General features: G+C 41.8%; 1 protein-coding gene, 1 long non-coding RNA gene and 1 pseudogene across 7 annotated transcripts; all 3 read left to right on the top strand.

The window, feature by feature from the left end:
* The first annotated feature begins 150 nt into the window (after positions 1–150).
* Positions 151–5,313, top strand: LOC148131831 (uncharacterized). The gene is made up of 2 exons (XR_015747162.1): positions 151–301; positions 2,356–5,313. It is a non-coding gene; the product is annotated as an uncharacterized LOC148131831 (long non-coding RNA).
* A 3,687-nt stretch (positions 5,314–9,000) lies between these two features.
* Positions 9,001–16,137, top strand: LOC113427508 (uncharacterized). Of its 6 annotated transcripts, none has more exons than XM_087953495.1 (4): positions 9,002–9,070; positions 11,703–11,817; positions 12,461–12,590; positions 13,932–16,137. In XM_087953495.1, exons 2-4 carry the CDS (start codon positions 11,743–11,745, stop codon positions 15,818–15,820), a joined length of 2,094 nt encoding a protein of 697 aa, XP_087809621.1. In that variant the 5' UTR covers positions 9,002–9,070; positions 11,703–11,742; the 3' UTR covers positions 15,821–16,137. The 6 variants fall into 6 exon arrangements, with proteins under 6 accessions (XP_087809624.1, XP_087809621.1, XP_026545812.1 ...); XM_026690027.2 differs by having other exon boundaries at positions 9,002–9,086; XM_087953496.1 differs by having other exon boundaries at positions 9,037–9,115.
* Positions 9,006–11,696, top strand: LOC148131830 (zinc finger protein 287-like; annotated as a pseudogene).
* Positions 16,138–19,795: the final 3,658 nt, after the last annotated feature.

The raw sequence follows: 19,795 nt of genomic DNA, 5'->3' as shown, positions 1-19,795 counted from the left end.
TCTCATATCCATCATCCCTGCACTCCCGCCCAGATCCGTTCCGCTTTCCTTGCAGGAGGGAACTGAGCATGCGCACGGATTCTTCCCGCGGGAGCAAAGCACGTGTTTCCCGGAGCGCTGGTCTGAAGAGACGGGGGGGTCCGCCTTTCTGCTTCCTCCCTCTGCTGTGAGTGGGAGGCGGGGCCCTTGCTGGAAGCTCAGAAGTTGCCGGGAAGCCTTTGCGGAGGTGTGGATCCCAACGTGACTCCCGAGTTCCGTGAGTGACGGCTCTGCCCGTGCAAAGGGGTCCAGCGCTGGAGGGGTGCGTGGAGACGGGCCAAGTCAACCTCAGGGCTCGGAGTCCGGGACCCCATGTTCCCCTGCCGCCCATTCCTAGAAAGGAGCCAGGCGAGAGGAAATGGGGGAGCCTGAGCGTGGGGGCAGGCTGGACGGAAGTCATTTTGCTGGCTCTGGGTGCAAAGACGGCTCCCCTGTTCGAGGACTGGAACTGGGGTGCTGCTTCCCAGCCCTTCCCCACGACCGCAAAGGGGCTCTGCCGGCAAACAAAGGAAAAGTTTGCAGGGACGGAGATGCAGCATTCGCACTGTGTGTCCGATTAGACCAATGTTTCTCAAACTTATTAGACCAATGTTTCTCAAACTTCTTTAAAGTCTGGGAGTCGAAGTCCACACGTTTTAATTTGCCCATGTTCGAAAAAGTGTGGATTAGGCTGAGAAGTGGGAAACGTGTTTGTAGGAGTTGCGTGAATCAGAAAATAATGTTAGGCTGTAAGTGGTTTATTCATTGGAATGTTAATCCTCTATGTGCTGGATGGTGGCTTGTTCATTCAGGCTTCTCAGTTCTCAGGATTTTGGGCCGGATGATGAATGGGATTCTGCTGGCTAAAGTTTTACTATTCGTTCAAATGTTGATATATTTCCTTATGAAATCGATTTATATAGCAATAGCACTTAGACTTATATACCGTTTTATAGTGCTTTACAGTCCTCTAAGCTGTTTACAGAGTCAGCATATTGCCCCCAACAATTTGGGTCCTCATTTTACCACCTTGGAAGGATGGAAGGCTGAGTCATCTTGATTGCTATTTGTGACCTAAGACATTGAAAGAAGTGTTCTTAATTTCCTATGTGGTCATAGAAATTATTAGAATAAATAACTAGGAAATAGAAATCCAAAACCTGTTTTAAATGTATTTCACCACTGTTTTGTGTTCTTGATGGAATAGAATTCTTTATTGGCCAAGTGTGATTGGACACACAAGGAATTCGTCTTGGTGCAAATGTTCTCAGTGTACATAAAAGAAAATAGAAGTTCATTGATAGAAATTCATTGTCGGTTCTCTTGAATATCCTCCAGATGCAGAGAAGTCAACCTTCCTAATAAGATACCCCACTTTCTTCCCTGACATAGTGCTTTCATAAGATTGTCTTGTTATTTTTTTTTTTTGCTTTTAGGATGGATTCTCATTTAAATTATTCACTCTGTTTTTCTGGATCTTTCTTTGGTTTTCCACTTTTGATATATAACTTCACGTTTCCTTTGGAATACAACAACAAAAAACTAGGGTCAGACCCTCCCCAGTTAACCAGGACTTCATCTTAAAGATGTGTTCTTTCAACCCTGTGTTTCATGTAATCTTTTCCTGTAAAGTTAGTTAAACTAATTTGGCATCAGGGCAAATTGTGTGAAGCTGCCTTTCTGTTATAGTATGACTTTGGTTCCAAAAAGCAAGTACTGAAAAACAAAAAGTGAGACAGGGTCATTTCCTTGGCATTTCATTTGATGTGAACTCAACCTTCATGCCATGAAGAATGTTGTTCCTACTCAGGATCATTTCACTCAGTACTATCCCGTATTCTTTCCTTTTCCTCCCTGAGGTCCCTGACAAAATATAAATTTCTCTTTCTTGGGAGAAGCCATTTTTGGAACTTCTTCCTCTATGACTTCAGGTACTTAAAAACATACAAACTCAAAGACAAGATTGAGGAACATCCTTAATGTCTAATTCCTAAATGTCTCAATATGAAGCACAAAAGATGTGTAAGAATTTGCTACTCCCCAGTCAGTATTTGGGAAGACATTCTGTAATTAGATATATCAGCTCTTTTTATTATAATTTTATTAAATATTTTTTTCAGAATAAAAACAATACACATTTTGAAGAGGAAATAATACAAAGTAAGGTGATAAATGAACAAGAAAAAAGACTAATTAAATAAGGAAAGAAAAAATAGAGACAAAATAATACTTTATTTTTGCTTTCTAAGTTTACAGAGTTGTTTTCTCCTTTACATAATTTGCCCTTTTTAATCCTTAAATACAAGTTTGATTAAAAGTTTATTTCTCTTTTTTTAGCATGGCGAGTTGACTGTGCCAAGAGGGCTGTCGTGAGTTGCCCATCGCTGCTCTTCTCATTTCAACATGTGAGATGGATGATACTGTTATAAGCAAGAGAGGAAGAGAAAAGTTTGTTTCTGATGGGTACCTCTCCGTATTTGATAAGTTGAGTGAAGTTGATTCTTCCATTACATTTTGGCGCTGTGAGCAATGTACAAAATGCAAGGCCAGAATTCATACCAGAAATGGAAAAGAGGATCAACGGACATTCCCACTGGCCTTTAACAACGAATGTGGAAGTGGTAAGATTTGTGACCAGGATGAAGTGCCGAGCTGAAGAGATAGTGGAAGGGATATCCCAAGTTACTCATACCTGTCTGGCTAATATGAGCCCAACGGTCTATGCTGCAGTACCTAGAACTTCAGTGTTGCAAAAAACTATCCAGCAGACATGAAAACAAATACAGGCAGCACCTTTGGACCCAGTGAGTTTGGATATCCTTGTATTACCCAAGGAATATAAGATCCATTCACCAACTCAGGGCATAGAAGAGCTCTTCTTGGCGATTTTGGAGAGGGATTGAGCAGGATAATATTTGGCAGAAGTAGTTGGTTGTATATTCTGCAATCAGCTGACAACTGGTACGTGGATGGCACTTTTGCAGTTGCTCCCAAACTGTTTGCTCAGGTTTATGTGATCCTAGCAAAGTAGTATGAGGGCATACCTCCTGTGTTGTATGCGCTTCTACCAAACAGTGCACTACATACAAATTGCTGTTCAACTTCGTGAAAATCCTAGTGGCTAACACCCAGCCGTGGACCATTCTCTGTGATTTTGAAATGGCTGCCATGAATGCCATCAGGGAATGATTCCCAGAAGTGGCTCTAAAGGCTGTTTGTTTCACCTCACTCAACATAAAGAAACATTGAGTAACAATTGGAGATGCCCATGAATTCAACACTGATGCAGTTTGCTATGAAAGCAAAAATGGTTTCAGCTTTGGCATTAGTGCTGTCCTGGACTTGGAAGAATATGTTGCTGCTCTAGAAGAATATTTGCCAGGAGTGCTGCAACCTTTACTGAACTCTGGTTCAAGGACAATTACATAGGTCATCCAAGCAGGAATGGGCAAGCAGGATGACCACGTTTGTTTGCAACAGCCATGTGGAATCTGTTTGACTGAACACGAAATGCAGAGGATTGTACGAACAATCTCTGAAGTCGCTCAACGGTAACTGCGTGCTCAATTGGGATTATACCGTCCAAGTATTTGGAAGTTTATTGATGGTCTGTGGAAAGTCGAGAAAGACAGAGATGCGATTTATGAACAATTCCTTTCAGGACATGGTCCTCCACTGAAACGGAAGAAATATTGCATGGCAGATAAACGCATTTGCTAGAATTGTCAGTAAATATGGCAACCAAAACCCGCAGTGTGTTGAACATACATTGAACAATGTGGGAAGCTTAAAGAAACACTGAATATACCGTGTTTCTCCAACAATAAGGCCTCCCCCAATAGGAAGTCCCAGCATGTTTTATAGGCATAAAATGAAATTAAGCCCCTCCCAAATTAAGGCCTATTTTAAAACATGCGAAATGGGGGGGAAGGGTGGGGGGTTTGCCGTTAGGAGCGCCCTGCGGGCAGCCATGCCTCACCACCATCCTCCCTACTGTTGCCAAGTACTTTTGCTGCACACCCGGGTATGGTGCTGCCTGTGTTGACCTGTGTTGACAGGCGAGGCGACCGCAGCGCTGCTTCCCTGGCCGGTGGGTCCAGCGGAGAGAGCCCGAAGCCGCCCATCCTTTCCACCCCTCGCCCAGCCTGTCCCCGTCCCCACGCATTTCCAAACGCACCAGCAGCTCCAAACGCTGCAGCGACGCTCCAAATGCTGCAGCGGCACAGGCATTGGGCAGAGGCACTCACTTGGTTGAGCTCAACTCGGAGGAGGACGCGGCGCAGGCCGTTGCCTTGCCTCCCTGTCTGCGGACGGGTGGGTGCTATCACTGCTTCGGGTGGCCTCTCCCGGTGGCCCCTTCGGGGTTGGGCTGGAGGGACTTGGGAAGCCAAGCTCTGGTTGGCCAGGCTCTTGGCAGGCAGGTGTGCAGCTGCGGCTCGCTTTCCCGGCTCTGCCCAGGCCTCCTGGCTCCAGCGCGGCCCTGGCGGGATGAGCGGAGGGCCCGGCGGGGAGGCGCTTGCTGCCTTGGCCAGAGCTCTGCCGCCGGGCAGGAGGGCCCACCTGTCAGCTGTGCTGGGCACCCCAGGCAAAGCTCTTCACACTCTGCCCGCCGCCAGGCAGGGATGGCGGCTGGGCGCTTCTGAGGTGGGCCAATCCTGCGCTGCGGCCCCAGGAGATTAGCCTCCCCATGTGGGGTTGGGCTGTCCTCTCGGGCAGGTCAGGCTTTGTTGTACGGCGTCGTTTTTAAAAGAATGGGCTTTGCCTTCAAACGATGCCAAGGAAGGCGGTGATAGGAGCACCTGAAGCCGAGTGTCTCCTCTGGGCTCTGGTTGTAGAGAGGAGCTCTGGCCGGCCCTGTGTGGCTGTGCCAAACACCACAGTGATGCTCCAAATGCCACGGCGGCATGGGGAGAAGGGAAAGGAGCAGTGGCGGAAGGTCTCCTGATACAAAGTGCCCCACCAATGCCGAGGTCAACATCCAAGCCATCGCCCCCTGCCTGCCTGAGGACGCGAGGTGGGGGGAGGGAATTAAGTAACCCCCGAAAAGACGGCCTAGCCATTTTTTCGGGGCTCAAAAAAAAATAAGACCCAGCCTTATTATATGAGAAACACGATACTTTTCCAATTGGGTAGTTTATCCAGGACTGTGTGTTCAGAACATTAAAGACTCTGAGGTCTGCATGGAACAATTGATCTGCCAACAGTAATGCGATATACTTTCTTTTTGGGAAGCAGGCATATAATTTAGGTTTGTAGGCATACATCCTATAATCAGCCCAAAATAAAAAGCTATACGTACAGTTCTCAGCTGTTAAAGAGTTCATTCAAAGAGTAATGTTTTCGGCTTAGGAAAGCTTTGATTTTGATGCCACTATTCTATCAGTGTTGTAGTAGTGGTTGCAACCATCTAGTACCGTGATGAAATGGTGCTTCATATTATGCATCTAACATGCAGCTATTCACTGTTGCCTGCAACACTGAATGTTATAAATTTTGTCACATTGCAGCATAGACAGAGTTAAGTCAATCTAATCAAATGGAACCCCATTGTTCAATGCAGAAATATACATAGATCATAGAAAGTATTTCATTTAATGGGTAGCTGTGAATTTACCAATTCAATATGACAGGATATATATTGTGGCAAGATTTTCTCCATGTCATAATTTGTATGCCTATTCCAAGTTTTAAAGTGTGGAAATAGTTGACCAAACTAACATAATGTCCATCTTGGATGAGGGTCCAATACAGATTATTTACCTGTGTACTAAATTAGTACACATTACTACTGCTAATTTCTAGTTACTAGGGCAGAAAATTGATAACATTTCGCTACGTACGTTTATTCAGAATCAGAATAGAGCTGGAAGAGACCTTGGAACTCTTCTAGTCTAACCCCTTGCTCAAGCAGGATATCCTATACCATTTCAGACAAGTGACTGTCCAGTTTCTTCTTAAAAACCTCCAGTGATGAAATACCTACACAACTTCTGAAGACAAGCTGTTCCATTGGTTAATTGTTTTCACTTTTAGGAAATTTCTCCTTAATTTCAGGTTGCTTGATTAGTTTCCATCATTTGTCCTGCCTTCTGGTGCTTTGGAAAATAAATTGACCCTGTCCTCTTTGTGGCAGCCTCTCAAGTACTGGAATACTGCTATCATGTATCCCGTAGTCCTTCTTTTCTCTCAACTAGCCAAACTCAAATCCTACAACTGTTCTTCATATGTTTTAGTCTCCAGGCCTTTAATAATCTTGTTACTCTTCTTTGCACTTTTTCCAAAGTCTCAACATCTTTTTTGTAATGGGGTAACCAAAACTGGATGCAATATTCCAGGTGTGATCTTACTAAGACTTTATAAAGTGGTACTAATGCTTCACATGATTTTTGATTCTATGGATGTGCTGTGTATCTTGTGGAAATACAGCAAGCGCTGGTAGTCCTAGAAATATTTGGCTTTGATTTTAATGCAGGAAGGTTTTTAATGCATTGTTCTTCGCAGAAAGGAAGATGCCACTCAAATGTTAACAGATGATCAGAGTTGGAAGAGAGACCTTATAGTCCAACCTCCCCACCCAAGCAGGAGACCCTACACCATTTCTGACAAATAGTCCAATCTCTTCTTGAAAGTCTCAAGTGATGACGCTCCCACAACTTCTGAGGGCAAGCTGTTCCATTGGTTGATTGTTCTCACTGTCAGAAAGTTTCTCCTTATTTCCAGGTTAAATCTCTCCTTGTTCAGTTTCCATCCATTATTCCTACAGACAAGGAATATTTTCTTTAGAAAATAGCTTGACCTCCTCCTCTCTGTGGCAGCCCCTCAAATATTGGAAGACTGCTATCATGTCTCCCCTGGTCCTTCTCTTCACTATACTAGCCATGTCTAGTTCCTGTAACCGTTCTTCATATAATTTAATCTAATCATCCTGGTTGCTCTTCTCTGTACTTTTTCTAGAGTCTCAACATCTTTTTTATAATGTGATGACCAAAACTGGATGCAGTACTCTAGGTGTGGTCTTACTAAGGCTTTATAGAGTGGTATTAGTACCTCACTTGATCTTGATTGTATCCCTTTGTTAATGCAACTTAGGATTGCATTAGCTTTTTTGGCGGCTGCTGTACACTGCTGGCTCATATTTAACACTTTTTCTCTTTGAGTAGCAATAGCACTTAGACTTATATACCACTTCAGTGCTTTACAGCTCTAAGCGGTTCACAGATTCAGCATATTGCCCCCAACAAACTGGGTTCTCATTTTACCGACTTTGGAAGGATGGAAGGCTGAGTCAACCCTGAGCCTGGTGAGATTCAAACTGCCAAATTGCAGTCAGCTGGCAGTCAGCAGAAGAAATGGATTTATCTGATAGCGGGCGCATTTGCAACCACCAAAAGGCACCTAGCAGCTGCAACACAATGCTGTCTCCTATTTAAGTACCGGAAGTTGTGCCACTAGGACTTCAAAAGTTTTTTCATAGTTAATAGGCTTGAACTAAGCACCACCTACAGTACTTTATACCTGTGCATTTTTTTTCTTGCCTAGGTTTAACATTGAATTACATTTTGCTAGATAGGGCCCAGTGTTCAAATGTAAGATTTTGAATTTTGAGCCTACCTTTTGGCATGGTGGTTATTCCTGCAAACTTCATGTCATCTGCAAATTTGATGAATTCCTCTTCTATCTACTTATCTAAATAGTTTATGAAGATTTTGAAGAGTACCGGGTGAAAGAAAGATTCTTGGGGTATCCCACTGCTTACTTTCCTCCATGTAGATCAGGAGTGTAAAACTCACATCATCACATTGTCATGTGATGTAACTTTTCCCCCCTTCTTTAAACTGGGGGTGGGTGTGGCCAGCACATGATGCATCCAACCCGTAGGCTGCGAGTTTGATACCCCTGATGTTGTTCCATTGGACTACATCAGGTGGTATTCAGCAGGTTCTGACCAGTTCTAGAGAACTGGTAGCAGAAATTTTGAGTAGTTTGGAGAACTGGCAAATACCACCTCTGACTGGAAATTTTACCCTGACTGGATATTCTTCCCCTGCCACACCCACTAAGCTACACCCACAGAACCGGTAGTAAAAAACATTGAATCCCACCATTGGACTACATGCTGAATGTGGTTTGTCAGCCACTTACGAATCCATTTAGTGGTCCGGCTGTCTACATTTGTTTAAACAAAATTAATTAAATATATGTGTGGTTACTAGTAAGATAGGTATAACATTCTCTTTCTGTTGGTTATCTTAAAAATTAACTCTTACATTGGGGTGGGTATATTTCAGACTTTCAGAGCCTCTTGACAGGTTGAGGATTTTTATTCAAATGTTGCCCATTAATTGTCCCAGTTCAAACTGGAGGACAATTGATAAATAAAACAGCCTTTTTTTTCCCTCTTCATTTTTCCTCTCAGTGTATTTTGAGCTTTTTATTCCCTTTCCACTACTTTCTTTCCTTCTTTTTGCAATTCCACCTTTTCTGCAGTCAGAGATGAGACACCATGTTCCCCGTCTTCATTTCTCTACCAAGGAGCCTCCTTGTGAGGTAAAATTTCTGGAACATCCACATCTTCCAGCTTTTCCTTCATTATGGAATGGGTTTACCTTCGATATTTATTTTTCTTCAACATTGTTTTCTTTATTAGCTGCTGTCACTTGGTGTTAAAGCCACGAAGTTGAGAGGGGCAGCTGAAAGCATAAAATTGCCACCTGTGGAGACGCTGACACCTTTCTCGGTTGGAGAACCAGTCAGAAGAGCCTTTCCCATCCACTCCCATGCCCATCATCCCTGCCCCCCCTTCACATCAGACACGGTCCTCTTTCCCGCTCTTTCTGGGAATGCTGGCGCTTTGCGAAAAATTCAACAGGGGGCGCTCTCAGCTTCAAAAGGGAACTGAACATGCGCTGGGCTCCAGCGGGCGCAAGGCACTTGTTGCCGGGAGGGTTCGTCGAAAGAGGCGTGTCTTCTCTTTCTGCCCCACCTCTATGAGTGGGAGGTGGGGTCTTTGCAAAGGCTGCCGGGAAGTCTTTGAGGAGACGTGGAGTCCGACGTGAGTGCCGAATTCTGTGAGTGGCGGATCTTCCGGTGCAAAGGGGTACCGCGCTGAAGGGATGCGTGGACAGGGGCCAAGTCGGAATCCGGGGTTGAAATCCGGAGGCCCATGTTCCCCTGCCGCCCGTTCCCATGCAGGGGCGGGAGGGGTGGGCGGGGAGGAAAGGAAAAAAAATTGGGGTCCAAAAAGTGAAGGGGTGGTTTCCCCCCATTTCCTGGGCGAGCTTCTGCAGGGAAAGAAGGGGAGGCTGGCTGGAAGTCCTCCTGCTGGCTCTGGGTGGGAGGACTCAGGTGCGAGGACTGGAACTGGGTTGCTGCATCCCAGTCTTCCCCCAGAAAAGACGTTGGAGGTGCAAAAGTGGGGCTGAGATGCAGCATTCACACTGTGTGCCCGATGAGGCCGTTGTTTCTCAATCTTCTTGAAAGTCTGGGAGTTGAAGTCCACCCGTCTTCATTTGGCCATGTTTGAAAAAGCGTGGATTAGGCTAAGAAGCGGGAAACATGTTTGTAGGAGTTGTACGAATCCGGAAATCATGTTAGGCTGTAAATGGTTTATTAATTGGGGTGTTAGTCCTATGTGTATTGGATGGTGGCTTATTCGTTCAGGCTTCTCGAGTTCCCAAAGAGATTTTGGGCCAGATGATGAATGGGATTCAGTTTTACTCTAACTTACTATAACTTCAAATATTCTATAACTTCATATTTCCTTATAAAATCGATTTATATAGATCTTATCTCAACTGCTGTTTTGTGACCTGAGAGTATTGTTTAAAGGATTGTTCTTAACTCTCTTGAAAACATTAGAATAAATAACTAGGAAATAGAAATCTAAAACATACTTTAAATGTATTTGCCCAGAATTTTGAGTCTTCGATAGAAGTTGATCAAGAAGAATGTGTCAGAAAATACCCCAGCTGCAGAAAAGTCAGATTAGCTAATAAGATTCTCTATTTTCTTCCCGGACATTAGTGGTTTTATAAGATTTTCTTGTTATTTTTTCTTTGGGAATGGACTCTTGCTAGTTAACTTAGTCATCCTTTTTTCCCCTTGGCTGGACTCTTCCCTTTCCTGCAACTTTTAAAGACAAAAAATGAACCTGGGTCAGATCCTCCATGCTTAGGTGGGTAGTTGAACATCAAGGTTCTTTCAAGTCCTCTGTTTCATATGAATTTTGCCCATACAGTTGGTTAACCAGTTTGGACTCAGGACAAATTGTGTGAAGCAACCTTCGTGTTGTATGATGACCCAAAAAGCAAACCCTGAAAAATGGAAAATGAGCATCCTAAGCCAGGGACATTTCCTTGGCATTTCATTTGATGTGAACTCAACCTTCCTGGCATTGTTAGAATATTGTTCCTTCATTATTTCACTCAGTATTATTCCATGTTAGGGGTCTTCTTCCATTTCCTCACTGAGACCCCTGACAAAAGCTAAATTTTTATTTCTTGAGTAAGCCATTTTTGGAACTTCCTCCTTATCTCTTCTCTATGGCTCCAGGTACTTATAAACAAACAAACAAACTTAAAAAAAGAGAGTGAAGAACAGAGTCATCTCGACAAACTTCCTAACAACAAAAAGTTAACTCTTGGGTGAAGAGCGGATAGCCTTTGTGGTCAACTCTGAAGGTACAGGAATAGTCCTATGGATTGAAAGGTGTCCACAAGATTCCTCAGACCTATTTGGAATTTCCTTATGGGACAGACAAAGGATGCAAAAACAACCATTAGCAAGTGAGGGAACTGGAAAAGGTGCTTCGGCTGTTCTGCCTGGCAGATGTGGGAAGCGCTAGGGAAGAGCTGGGCAGAAGATCCTGGAAAACAAAATCATCATCCATTCAGAGGTTCAGCCCTGGAACTTTAGAGACACCCTATACCAGAAGGCTGAAGGTCCCTGAGGACTTTGCAGCCGACTCTACAACTTTTATAGTCAATGGCTGAGGTTAGAAAGCACACTAAAACCCAAATGTTGGACCTGGTTGTTCTGGAGCAGCTCCTGGCCCTTCTGCCCCTGCTGATTAAGAGCTGGGTGCGGGAGTGTGGAGCAGAGACCAGCTCTTAAGCGGTGGCCCTGGCGGAAGGCTTCCTCCTGAGTCAGGGAGAGGAGCAGAAGGAACAAGTGAAATTGCAGGTGATAGACCTTCATCTTGGAAGTCCAGAAGGGAATAAAGAATGTGCTCGAATTCTTCACCCCTCTCTTCTATACTTCTCTAGTCTTCATAACATGGATATGTTCCACCAGTTCTTGTAGGACATTGTTCCATTATCTATTCTAGAATATACAGATAGTCCTTATTACAGTTCACTTATTGACTCTTCAAAGTTATGGCACTGAAAAAAGGGACGACCATTTTCATATTTACGACCATTGCAGCATCCTCATGATCACATGATCAAAATTCAGATACTTGGGAACTAGTTCATATTTATGACAGTTGCAGTGTTCTGAGGTCATCTTAACAGCTTTGGTGACCTTCTGACAAGCAAAGTCAATGGGATAGCTATGTGACTAACTTAACAATTGCAAAGATTCACTTTAACATATTGGGGCATTAAAGTTGATTTTAGAGAATAAGTATCCACCTCATGTTGTGTGATGTCTTACTTATTTTTTCTCCTCCGTCCTATTTCAAGTCTTTCACTCTGCAGACCAGAGATCCTATGAGAAGGAGGAATGTATCAAATCCCTCTCGGGAGCTGTTTTCCAGGAGGATCTATCAGGAATCCACAAATCAAGACATCTCAGATGGTAATCAAAAGTCCACCTATTCCCAGGAGAGGTCCCAGCTGTGTTACCTTCTCTATCTCCTGTAGAACGCCTTCTGCTATTTTATTAATTATCCATTTAAAAATTCTGTCTCCCTCACAGGGAGTCATACAATGAATTTGACTCCTTTTTATGGTGGTGCTGAAAGACCGGTTGAAGCTCCAACTCAAGTAAGAGAGATGATAATAATAATTTAAAAAATCACAAAATTAGTGTTTGCTGAATAACTCTAGCAGTAGTACTTATATACCACTTCAGTGCTCTAAGCGTTTTACAGAGTCGGCATATTGTCCCCAACAATATGTGTCCTCATTTTACCAACCCAGGAAGGATGGAAGGCTGAGTCAACTTTGAGCCGGTGAGATTCGAAGTGCCAAATTGTTGGCAGCTGGCAGTCAGCAGAAGTAGCCTTCAGTACTGTATTCTAACCACTGTTCCACCATGGCTCTTTTTAATAGAATGGTGACCCTGTTAGTAATTCTTTGGCATTGAATTGTGGAAGACTGCTGAATAATAACTAAAAGAATCACACTGACACCCTACAGTTTTGAAAAGGCCTTGTTTATAACCAGCGACTATAACCAGTCTTTAAAATCATCCTTATTTTTGTTCTGTTGTCATTCAGGAGGGTTTTGTGTCCTTTAAGGAGGTGGCTGTGTATTTCTCCGAAGAGGAGTGGTCTCAGCTGAATGTTGACCAAAAAGCACTGTATTGGGAAGTCATGCTGGAAAATCATAGGAACGTTGCCTCTTTGGGTAAGACTTTGCCAGAAATTTTATACAAAAAAGTACAAATTTGGAAAAGGAAATAAAGAAGATAAAATAATGTGATTAATGAATTAGAAAAAAGTATGATTAAATTAAAAAAAAAGAAAAAAGACAAAGTAATATTCCTCCCTCCTCTTTCTAAGTTTACATCATTATTTCCTCCTTTACATAATTTATCCTTTCTAATCCTCAAGTACAAATTTGATCACGAGTTCATTTTTTTCCTTTTTTTTTTTTTCAGCTAAAGTCCGTCAGGGGCTTCCAATCACTAATAAATATTGATAGTATCCTCTGCCTAATCGGAGTCAATTTAGTCATCGAGTCAATTTAGTCATCATCTTCCCCAACCATTGTAGTTATTGTAGAGTTCATTTTTTATATGTAAGTCTCACTATGGTTATCATACTCAGAAACAATCTTCTATGACTGTTGATTGGTGCCAACATAGTGTTCTGTTTTCAGTTGGATATTGATCTTTAAAGTTCTCTGTATCACTGAATGTCTTTGAATCCAAACTTTTCTAGCTTTTATATAAAGCCACCAAAGCATGACAAAATGATCATTGTCTGCATTTCCAACATAAGTTTGAGGTACATTTATACACTTTTGAATCTTTTTCTGTTGATTTTCATATTCCTCTGTTTTGTTTTTCACAATTCATATTTATCTTTTCTACAAAATGAGATTCAAAATCTGCTTTATGTTGTTGAATAATATAGTTCCCTTTATTTGCCTAGAATATTTCTGATAAAATGAAAACTACAGTATATTGTTTTTCCGTTCTTGACTTAGTTTGGTATGCCCGCAGCTCAAGTTCTAATGCCTCTCTATATTTTATCCATTATCTTTTCTTGCTGTTTTTTTCTGCTGAAAGCCATTAGGATGTTTTGGGGCACAGCCTGAGCTTGATATCTGTTTCATATTCTTAATGTGTCATTTCTAACATGATTTTAAAATCTAGATTGATCCTATATTTATTGTACCACAAATAACCATGACATCCTGCATTTCTAGTTCTAAGACCCTCTTATTTCTGAGCAATTCCGACTTCTTATTCAAACTGCACAGCAGAATACATAGTTCGATTTCAGATTGGGAAACAAATCTTTCCATTTCCTTCAAAACTTAGATAATTCAATATTTAATCCATGTTTTTTTCCTTGCCATACAAACCTAGATGTATTTTCCAAAATTTTAATCAAGAAAGTCCAGATTTTGAAGGACTTCTCTGCATCGATGTAGTGTGAAGCAGTTATTCATTATATCCAAACTTCCTATGCTTTGCTCTTTTTTCCCTAATGTTATTTTCATTTTTCTTTTCCTGTGAAGGTAATGACAGTGAAGAAGATGAAAAGTCCAGGGAGTTATTCCAAATGATCAGTCGTGGATACAATACGAAGAACCCTACAGTTCTAATGGAAGTAGAAAGCCGTGAGAGAAGCCATTCTAATTGCAATCAGGAATGTTCATCTGATGTTCATGCATCAATGAAAGCCTCTGTGGCCCAGGAAGGAAAAATAAAAAAGAAATATATTGGAAAATGTACAAAACTATTCATGAACAAATTAGATGTGGCTAAACATCAAACCCAAATGGAAGGAGAAGATTTTATATATGGAGACAATGGAAATACTTATAAATGGACCCTGTCTCTTCCCCATCAAAATGGGTCCAATAGATCTCAAAAAAGTATCCACACAGGAAAGAAGCCACATAAATGCATGGAGTGTGGAAAGAGCTTTAGTAGGAACACTTCCCTTACATGTCATAAGAGGATCCACACAGGAGAGAAACCCTATAAATGCCTGGAGTGTGGAAAGAGCTTCACTTTTAGTACTTCTTTTACTTCGCATTCCCGGATCCATACAGGAGAGAAGCCATATAAATGCATGGAGTGTGGACAGAGCTTTACTTCGAGCAACAGTCTTGCTTCCCATAAAAGGATCCATACAGGGGAGAAGCCGTATAAATGCATGGAGTGTGGAAAAAGCTTCTCTCTTAGCAGTTCTCTTACTTCGCATTACCGGATCCATACAGGGGAGAAGCCCTATAAATGCATGGAGTGTGGAAAGAGCTTCTCTCTTAGCAGTTCTCTTACTTCACATTACCGGATCCATACAGGGGAGAAGCCCTATAAATGCATGGAATGTGGAAAGGCCTTTACTCGGAGAAGGAGTCTTACTTCCCATAAAAGGATCCAGCAACGGAATAAGATGTATAAATGCAAGGACTGTGGAAAGAGCTTTTCTACAAACTGTCAACTTACAGGTCATAAGAAGATCCACATAGGAGAGAAGCCCTATGAATGTATGGAGTACGCAAACAGCTCCAGCTCACTCAGAAATCCTTCTTTACATGAAAGAATCAACACAGAGCAACGGCCTTATAAATGCATGGAGTGTGGAAAGTCCTTTATACAGAGAATTCATCTAAGTTCACATACAAGAATCCACACAGCAGAGAAGCCCTATAAGTGCATGGAATGTGGAAAGAGCTTCTTATCTAGTAATTCTCTTACTTCCCATTACTCGATCCATACAGGGGAGAAGCCATATAAGTGCACAGAGTGTGGAAAGAGCTTCTCTCAAAGTTCTTCTCTTTCTCTTCATCAACGAATTCACACAGGAGAAAAGCCCTATAAATGCATAGAATGTGGAAAGAGTTTCCCTAAAAACAGTGATCTTATTATACATTCAAAGATCCATACAGGGGAGAAGCCACATAAATGCCTGAAGTGTGGAAAGAGCTTTGTTAAGAACAGTCAACTTATTTACCATAGTCGGATCCATACCGGGGAGAAGCCCTATAAATGCATGGAATGTGGAAAGAGCTTCCCTAAGAACAGTGATCTTATTGCACATATAAAGATCCACACAGAGGAGAAGCCACATAAATGCATAGTGTGTGGAAAGAGCTTTATTAAGAACAGCCAACTTATTTACCATAGTAGGATCCATACAGGGGAGAAGCCATATAAATGCATGGAGTGTGGAAAATGCTTTACTGCCGGTAGTAATCTTCTCGCCCATAAAAAGACACACACAGGGGAGAAGCCTTATAAATGCACTGAATGTGAAAAGAGTTTTTCTACAAACAGTTATCTTAACATCCATAAAAGGATCCACACAGGGGAGAAGCCTTATAAATGTATGGTCTGTGGGAAAGGTTTTATTATGAACCGTTCTCTTAATGCCCATATAAGGACCCACATAGTGTAGAATCCATATAAATCTGTGAAATCTGGAAAAAGGTTCAAGATGAACAGTGCCCGAATGTTGTCTATACGGATACATTTTGGTGAGAATATGTTTAAACGTTAGGTTTAATGATTGAAATATATGCATTTTCTAATTACATTTACTGAATTAGAGTTTTTTTGAGTCCAATGTTGACAACTAGAAGCCCCAGGGAGATGAATTTACCAATGGAAACCAAATGCTAGCCATGTTTTAATTACAAACAGTGAATTTTTGTAGCTACTGTCATTTGAAGGTCAGCAATGCCATTTCACATAAATAAAGGACCATCTTCCTTTCTTCATGTTTATCGCATTTTCGATTGGATCATAAGAAAGCCTTAATCCCTAATAAAAGGTTAATTTTTGAGATCAAGCATACAGCTTAGCTAGTAAAATATAATTCAATGTGTTATATGGGAAAGCTATAAATCAGGGACGACGTGTAGGAGTTATAGCTAAATGTGAATTACCAAAGTTCAAGTGATGCTATAGAAGATACCTTATGAACAGAACAGTTTAAGTAGCAACTGTTTTGCAGTTAAGCTGTGTATAGCTGTCATTAGAAGTTATATAATGAATTGCAAAATTTTGAAATGAAACGGCTTGGGATATTGTGCTAAATTACAAGAATGTTAAAAAGAAACATCTGGTGACTGGGTAACATCAGATACTCTAACTTAATTCTTAATGCTACAAAAAACTCACTGGATTTACAATCTCCAACTCTGTGTATTCAGTTTGGACAAAGGGCTCACGTGAGAATGTTATCTCTTCAAGACAAAACATTTTAAATCTTTCTCCCTCTATAGCAGAAATGAGAATGGGAATTTAGTCTGCAGTGTGAGGAGATGAGAAAATAATCCAACTCTTCAATTCACTATGAATAACAGACCTAATCAATCATTATGGATGCGGAAGGAGGGAACTTTTTTCTGTCAAAGGCTTATCATGTTTTGAGAGAATAATCATACAGGTATTCATTCGAGTGTGAAGAAAGTTTCAGGATGAGGAAATCCCCTCTCAGAAAAAGCCAGAATGACCAGAAACCCCTGAAATTCATGTGCAAAAGACTTTCCAAGCATTAGGACCATATTTTGGCTTCCTATGGTGAGATCAGAGCTAAGAAAAAGTCTAAATTTAATGTGAATGAAAATGTATATCAATGGTTCTGTATACAACACCTGCAGCCCTTTCTTCACTGGACAGTTTATTGTACCGGAGGGGAAAACTGGATGAATAGCCAGAAAACGATGAGACCGCAGTATAGAGGGCTTCATGCAGGCAGTCAGGGCACCAAATTCCTTAAAGCAGCTCCAGTAATGGAGGATTATGATTGAGGAGGGGAAGAGAAAGTCGCCTGACAAATGCCTATGGAGATTCTCATACATCCAGAAGCCTTGGTTGTCCCAAAGGTACTTTTCCAAAAGGCAACTGGACTTCCTTTGTGTTTTCCTGAAAACCTTTTGCTTCTCATCCAAGAAGCATCTTCAGAACTCAAGGTGCTCCTTGGATAAGAAGTGAAACATTTTCAAGAAAATAGAAATTACAGTTGCCTTTTGAAAAAGTACCTTTGGGAACTATTGACAAATCCAGAGGAGCGAAAAGAGTTTTCGTATATAAACAACTGAGAAGATAGAAATTGATATATCCAGTAAGATAGAAATAGTTGCTAACCTATAGTAATAGGAAGAGAGTAAAATGAGCAATGTGCGATTAACATTAACTTTACAAGTAAGGAGTGGGAGTTTTAAGTGCACCTTATAAAATTTTTGTGGGAAGAACAAATTCTCTTTATATATGTTTACGATGAGAAAAGCCCTAACAATTGCTTATTGGTAAAAAAATTGGGTGGCAGACAGACCTCTGAGTGTGAGAGGCTCCTGCTGGGTTGAACTTGAAGCTGTTTATTTAAATAATAATCGTGCATGAATCTGTATCAAAATGGAGAAAAGAGACACCAATTCGAGTTTTATGCCAGTTACTGTCCAATTTTTTATTAGAGAAATGGAAATCAGACTGAGAGCCATACAAAATTAGACATCAATTGAACCTTTTATTCATGATCTAGAGATATCCCAGTTGCTTTAAATTCTAGAAAAGTTTTAAGTTTCCTACTTATATTTCCTGAGGGTGTTTGGTATTCAACCCCTAAATAAAACATATTCTCCCCCCCCCCCATGGTATTTTATGTTCTCTTTTCCATTGTTGTGTTCCATCATATTGCGGTTCCCCTTTTTCTCTTGTCGCAGATGAGACGCCATTTTGCCCCTCTATTTGTCTTCCAAGGAGCCTCGCTGTGAGGTAAAATTTCTGGAACATCCACCAGTTTCAACTTTTCAAGCAGCCAGTCGGTCTTTCCAATTATTCTTGGCTTCACCCAGAGACAAAAAAAATTTGACAAGTGCAGGGAACTAGAGAACAAAAACACGGTAAAAGTCTCCGTTTTCCTGATTGTGGCTTCCCTGCCCCAGCTTCATCTTCCCCTTTAGGCTGGGGCCTGCAACAACCACAAGATATAAAATATGCTAATCAGAGAGCCTCTTGGTCCTCATGTTCTGCCTGCCTAGCTGTTTCTGACAGGATTTGGCTCCTTTTGAGGCCTCCCTCAATCTCTGGAGCCTTCAGGTCAGCTGTTCTTGGGGGAAACTAGTTCAAATCCTCCAGAGAGATTTTTCTCCATCTCCACAGACTGTTCTGGACAGGAAAGAGGAAGGTGGAGAAGATTCCACTGCTGGAGATGCCGCAAAGGGGTCCCGCCTGGAAGGGTGCATAGAGAGGGGACAAGTCTTCCTTCAGGGTTGGAGTCCGGATCCCATGTTCCCCTGCTGCCCTTCATCATGCAGGGGCCAGGCTGGGGGGGACATGCAAAGGAAAGAATGTGGGGTCACTAGAAGGGGAGGGGGTGTTTCCCCATTTCCTGGGGGAGTCAAAGCCGGCTTGAAGTCCTGCTGGTTCTTGGTGCAAGGATGGATGTGCGAGGACAGGAACTGGGGTGCTGCTTCCCAGCCTTTTCCCACGACCGCAAAGGGGCTCTTCCTGCAGAAGAGAAGGGAGACGTTGCAGGGAGGTGCAAAAGTGGGGCTGATGTGCAGCATTCGCACCGTGTGCCCGATGAGTCCAGTTCTTGTCAGACTTCTTGAAAGTCTGGGAGTTGAAGTCCACCCGTCTGAATTTGGCCATGTTTGAAAAAGTGTGGATTAGGCTAAGAAGCAAGGAAACGTGTTTGTAGGAGTTGTATGAATCAGGAAATCATGTTAGGCTTTAAATGGTTTATTCATTCGGGTGTTAATCCTATATGTGTTTGGTGGTGGTTTGTTTAATTCAGGCTTCTGAAATTCCTAAAGGGATTTGGATGAAATAATGAGTAGGATTCAGCTGGCTAAAGTTTTTCAAGTTCAAAGGTTGATTTATTTTCTTATAAAAATCGATATATATAGCTCTTACCTCAATTGGTTTTTCTGCAATTCTAATTATTAGTTGAATTATTTTGTGTCAACTTTGCCAACAGGGCTAGTTAACCAGTTTGGGGTCAGGGCAAATTGTGTGAAGCAGCCTTCGTCTTATAGTATGACTTTGCTCCCAAAAAGCAAGCTCTGAAAAACAAAGTGGGCATCCTAAGCCATTGCCGTTTCCTTGGCATTTCATTTGATGTGAACTCAACCTTCATGCCATCATTAGAATGTTGTTCCTACCCACGATACTTAGTATTATTCCATGTTAGGGGTCTTTTTCCTTTTCTTCACTGAGACCCCTGACAAAAGCTAAAGTTTTCTTTCCTGACGTAAGCCATTTTTGGAATTTTGTCCTCTATGGCTCTTGTTACTTACAAAGATACAAACTTAAAAATACAAGAGTGAGGAACATCCTTAATGAATGTCTAATGCCTAAACGTCTCAATATGAAGCACAAGAAACATGTGTAAACATTCTGTATTCCATTCCAGTTTCTTAAGCTT

Source organism: Notechis scutatus, chromosome 2 (genome assembly GCF_049901735.1).
Source record: "Notechis scutatus isolate UNSWTSFEM ecotype Mainland chromosome 2, rNotScu1.2, whole genome shotgun sequence".
Lineage (NCBI taxonomy): Eukaryota > Metazoa > Chordata > Lepidosauria > Squamata > Elapidae > Notechis > Notechis scutatus.
The sequence above is the reverse complement of the archived record's forward strand: the minus strand, read 5'-3'. Positions and strand labels throughout refer to the sequence as shown.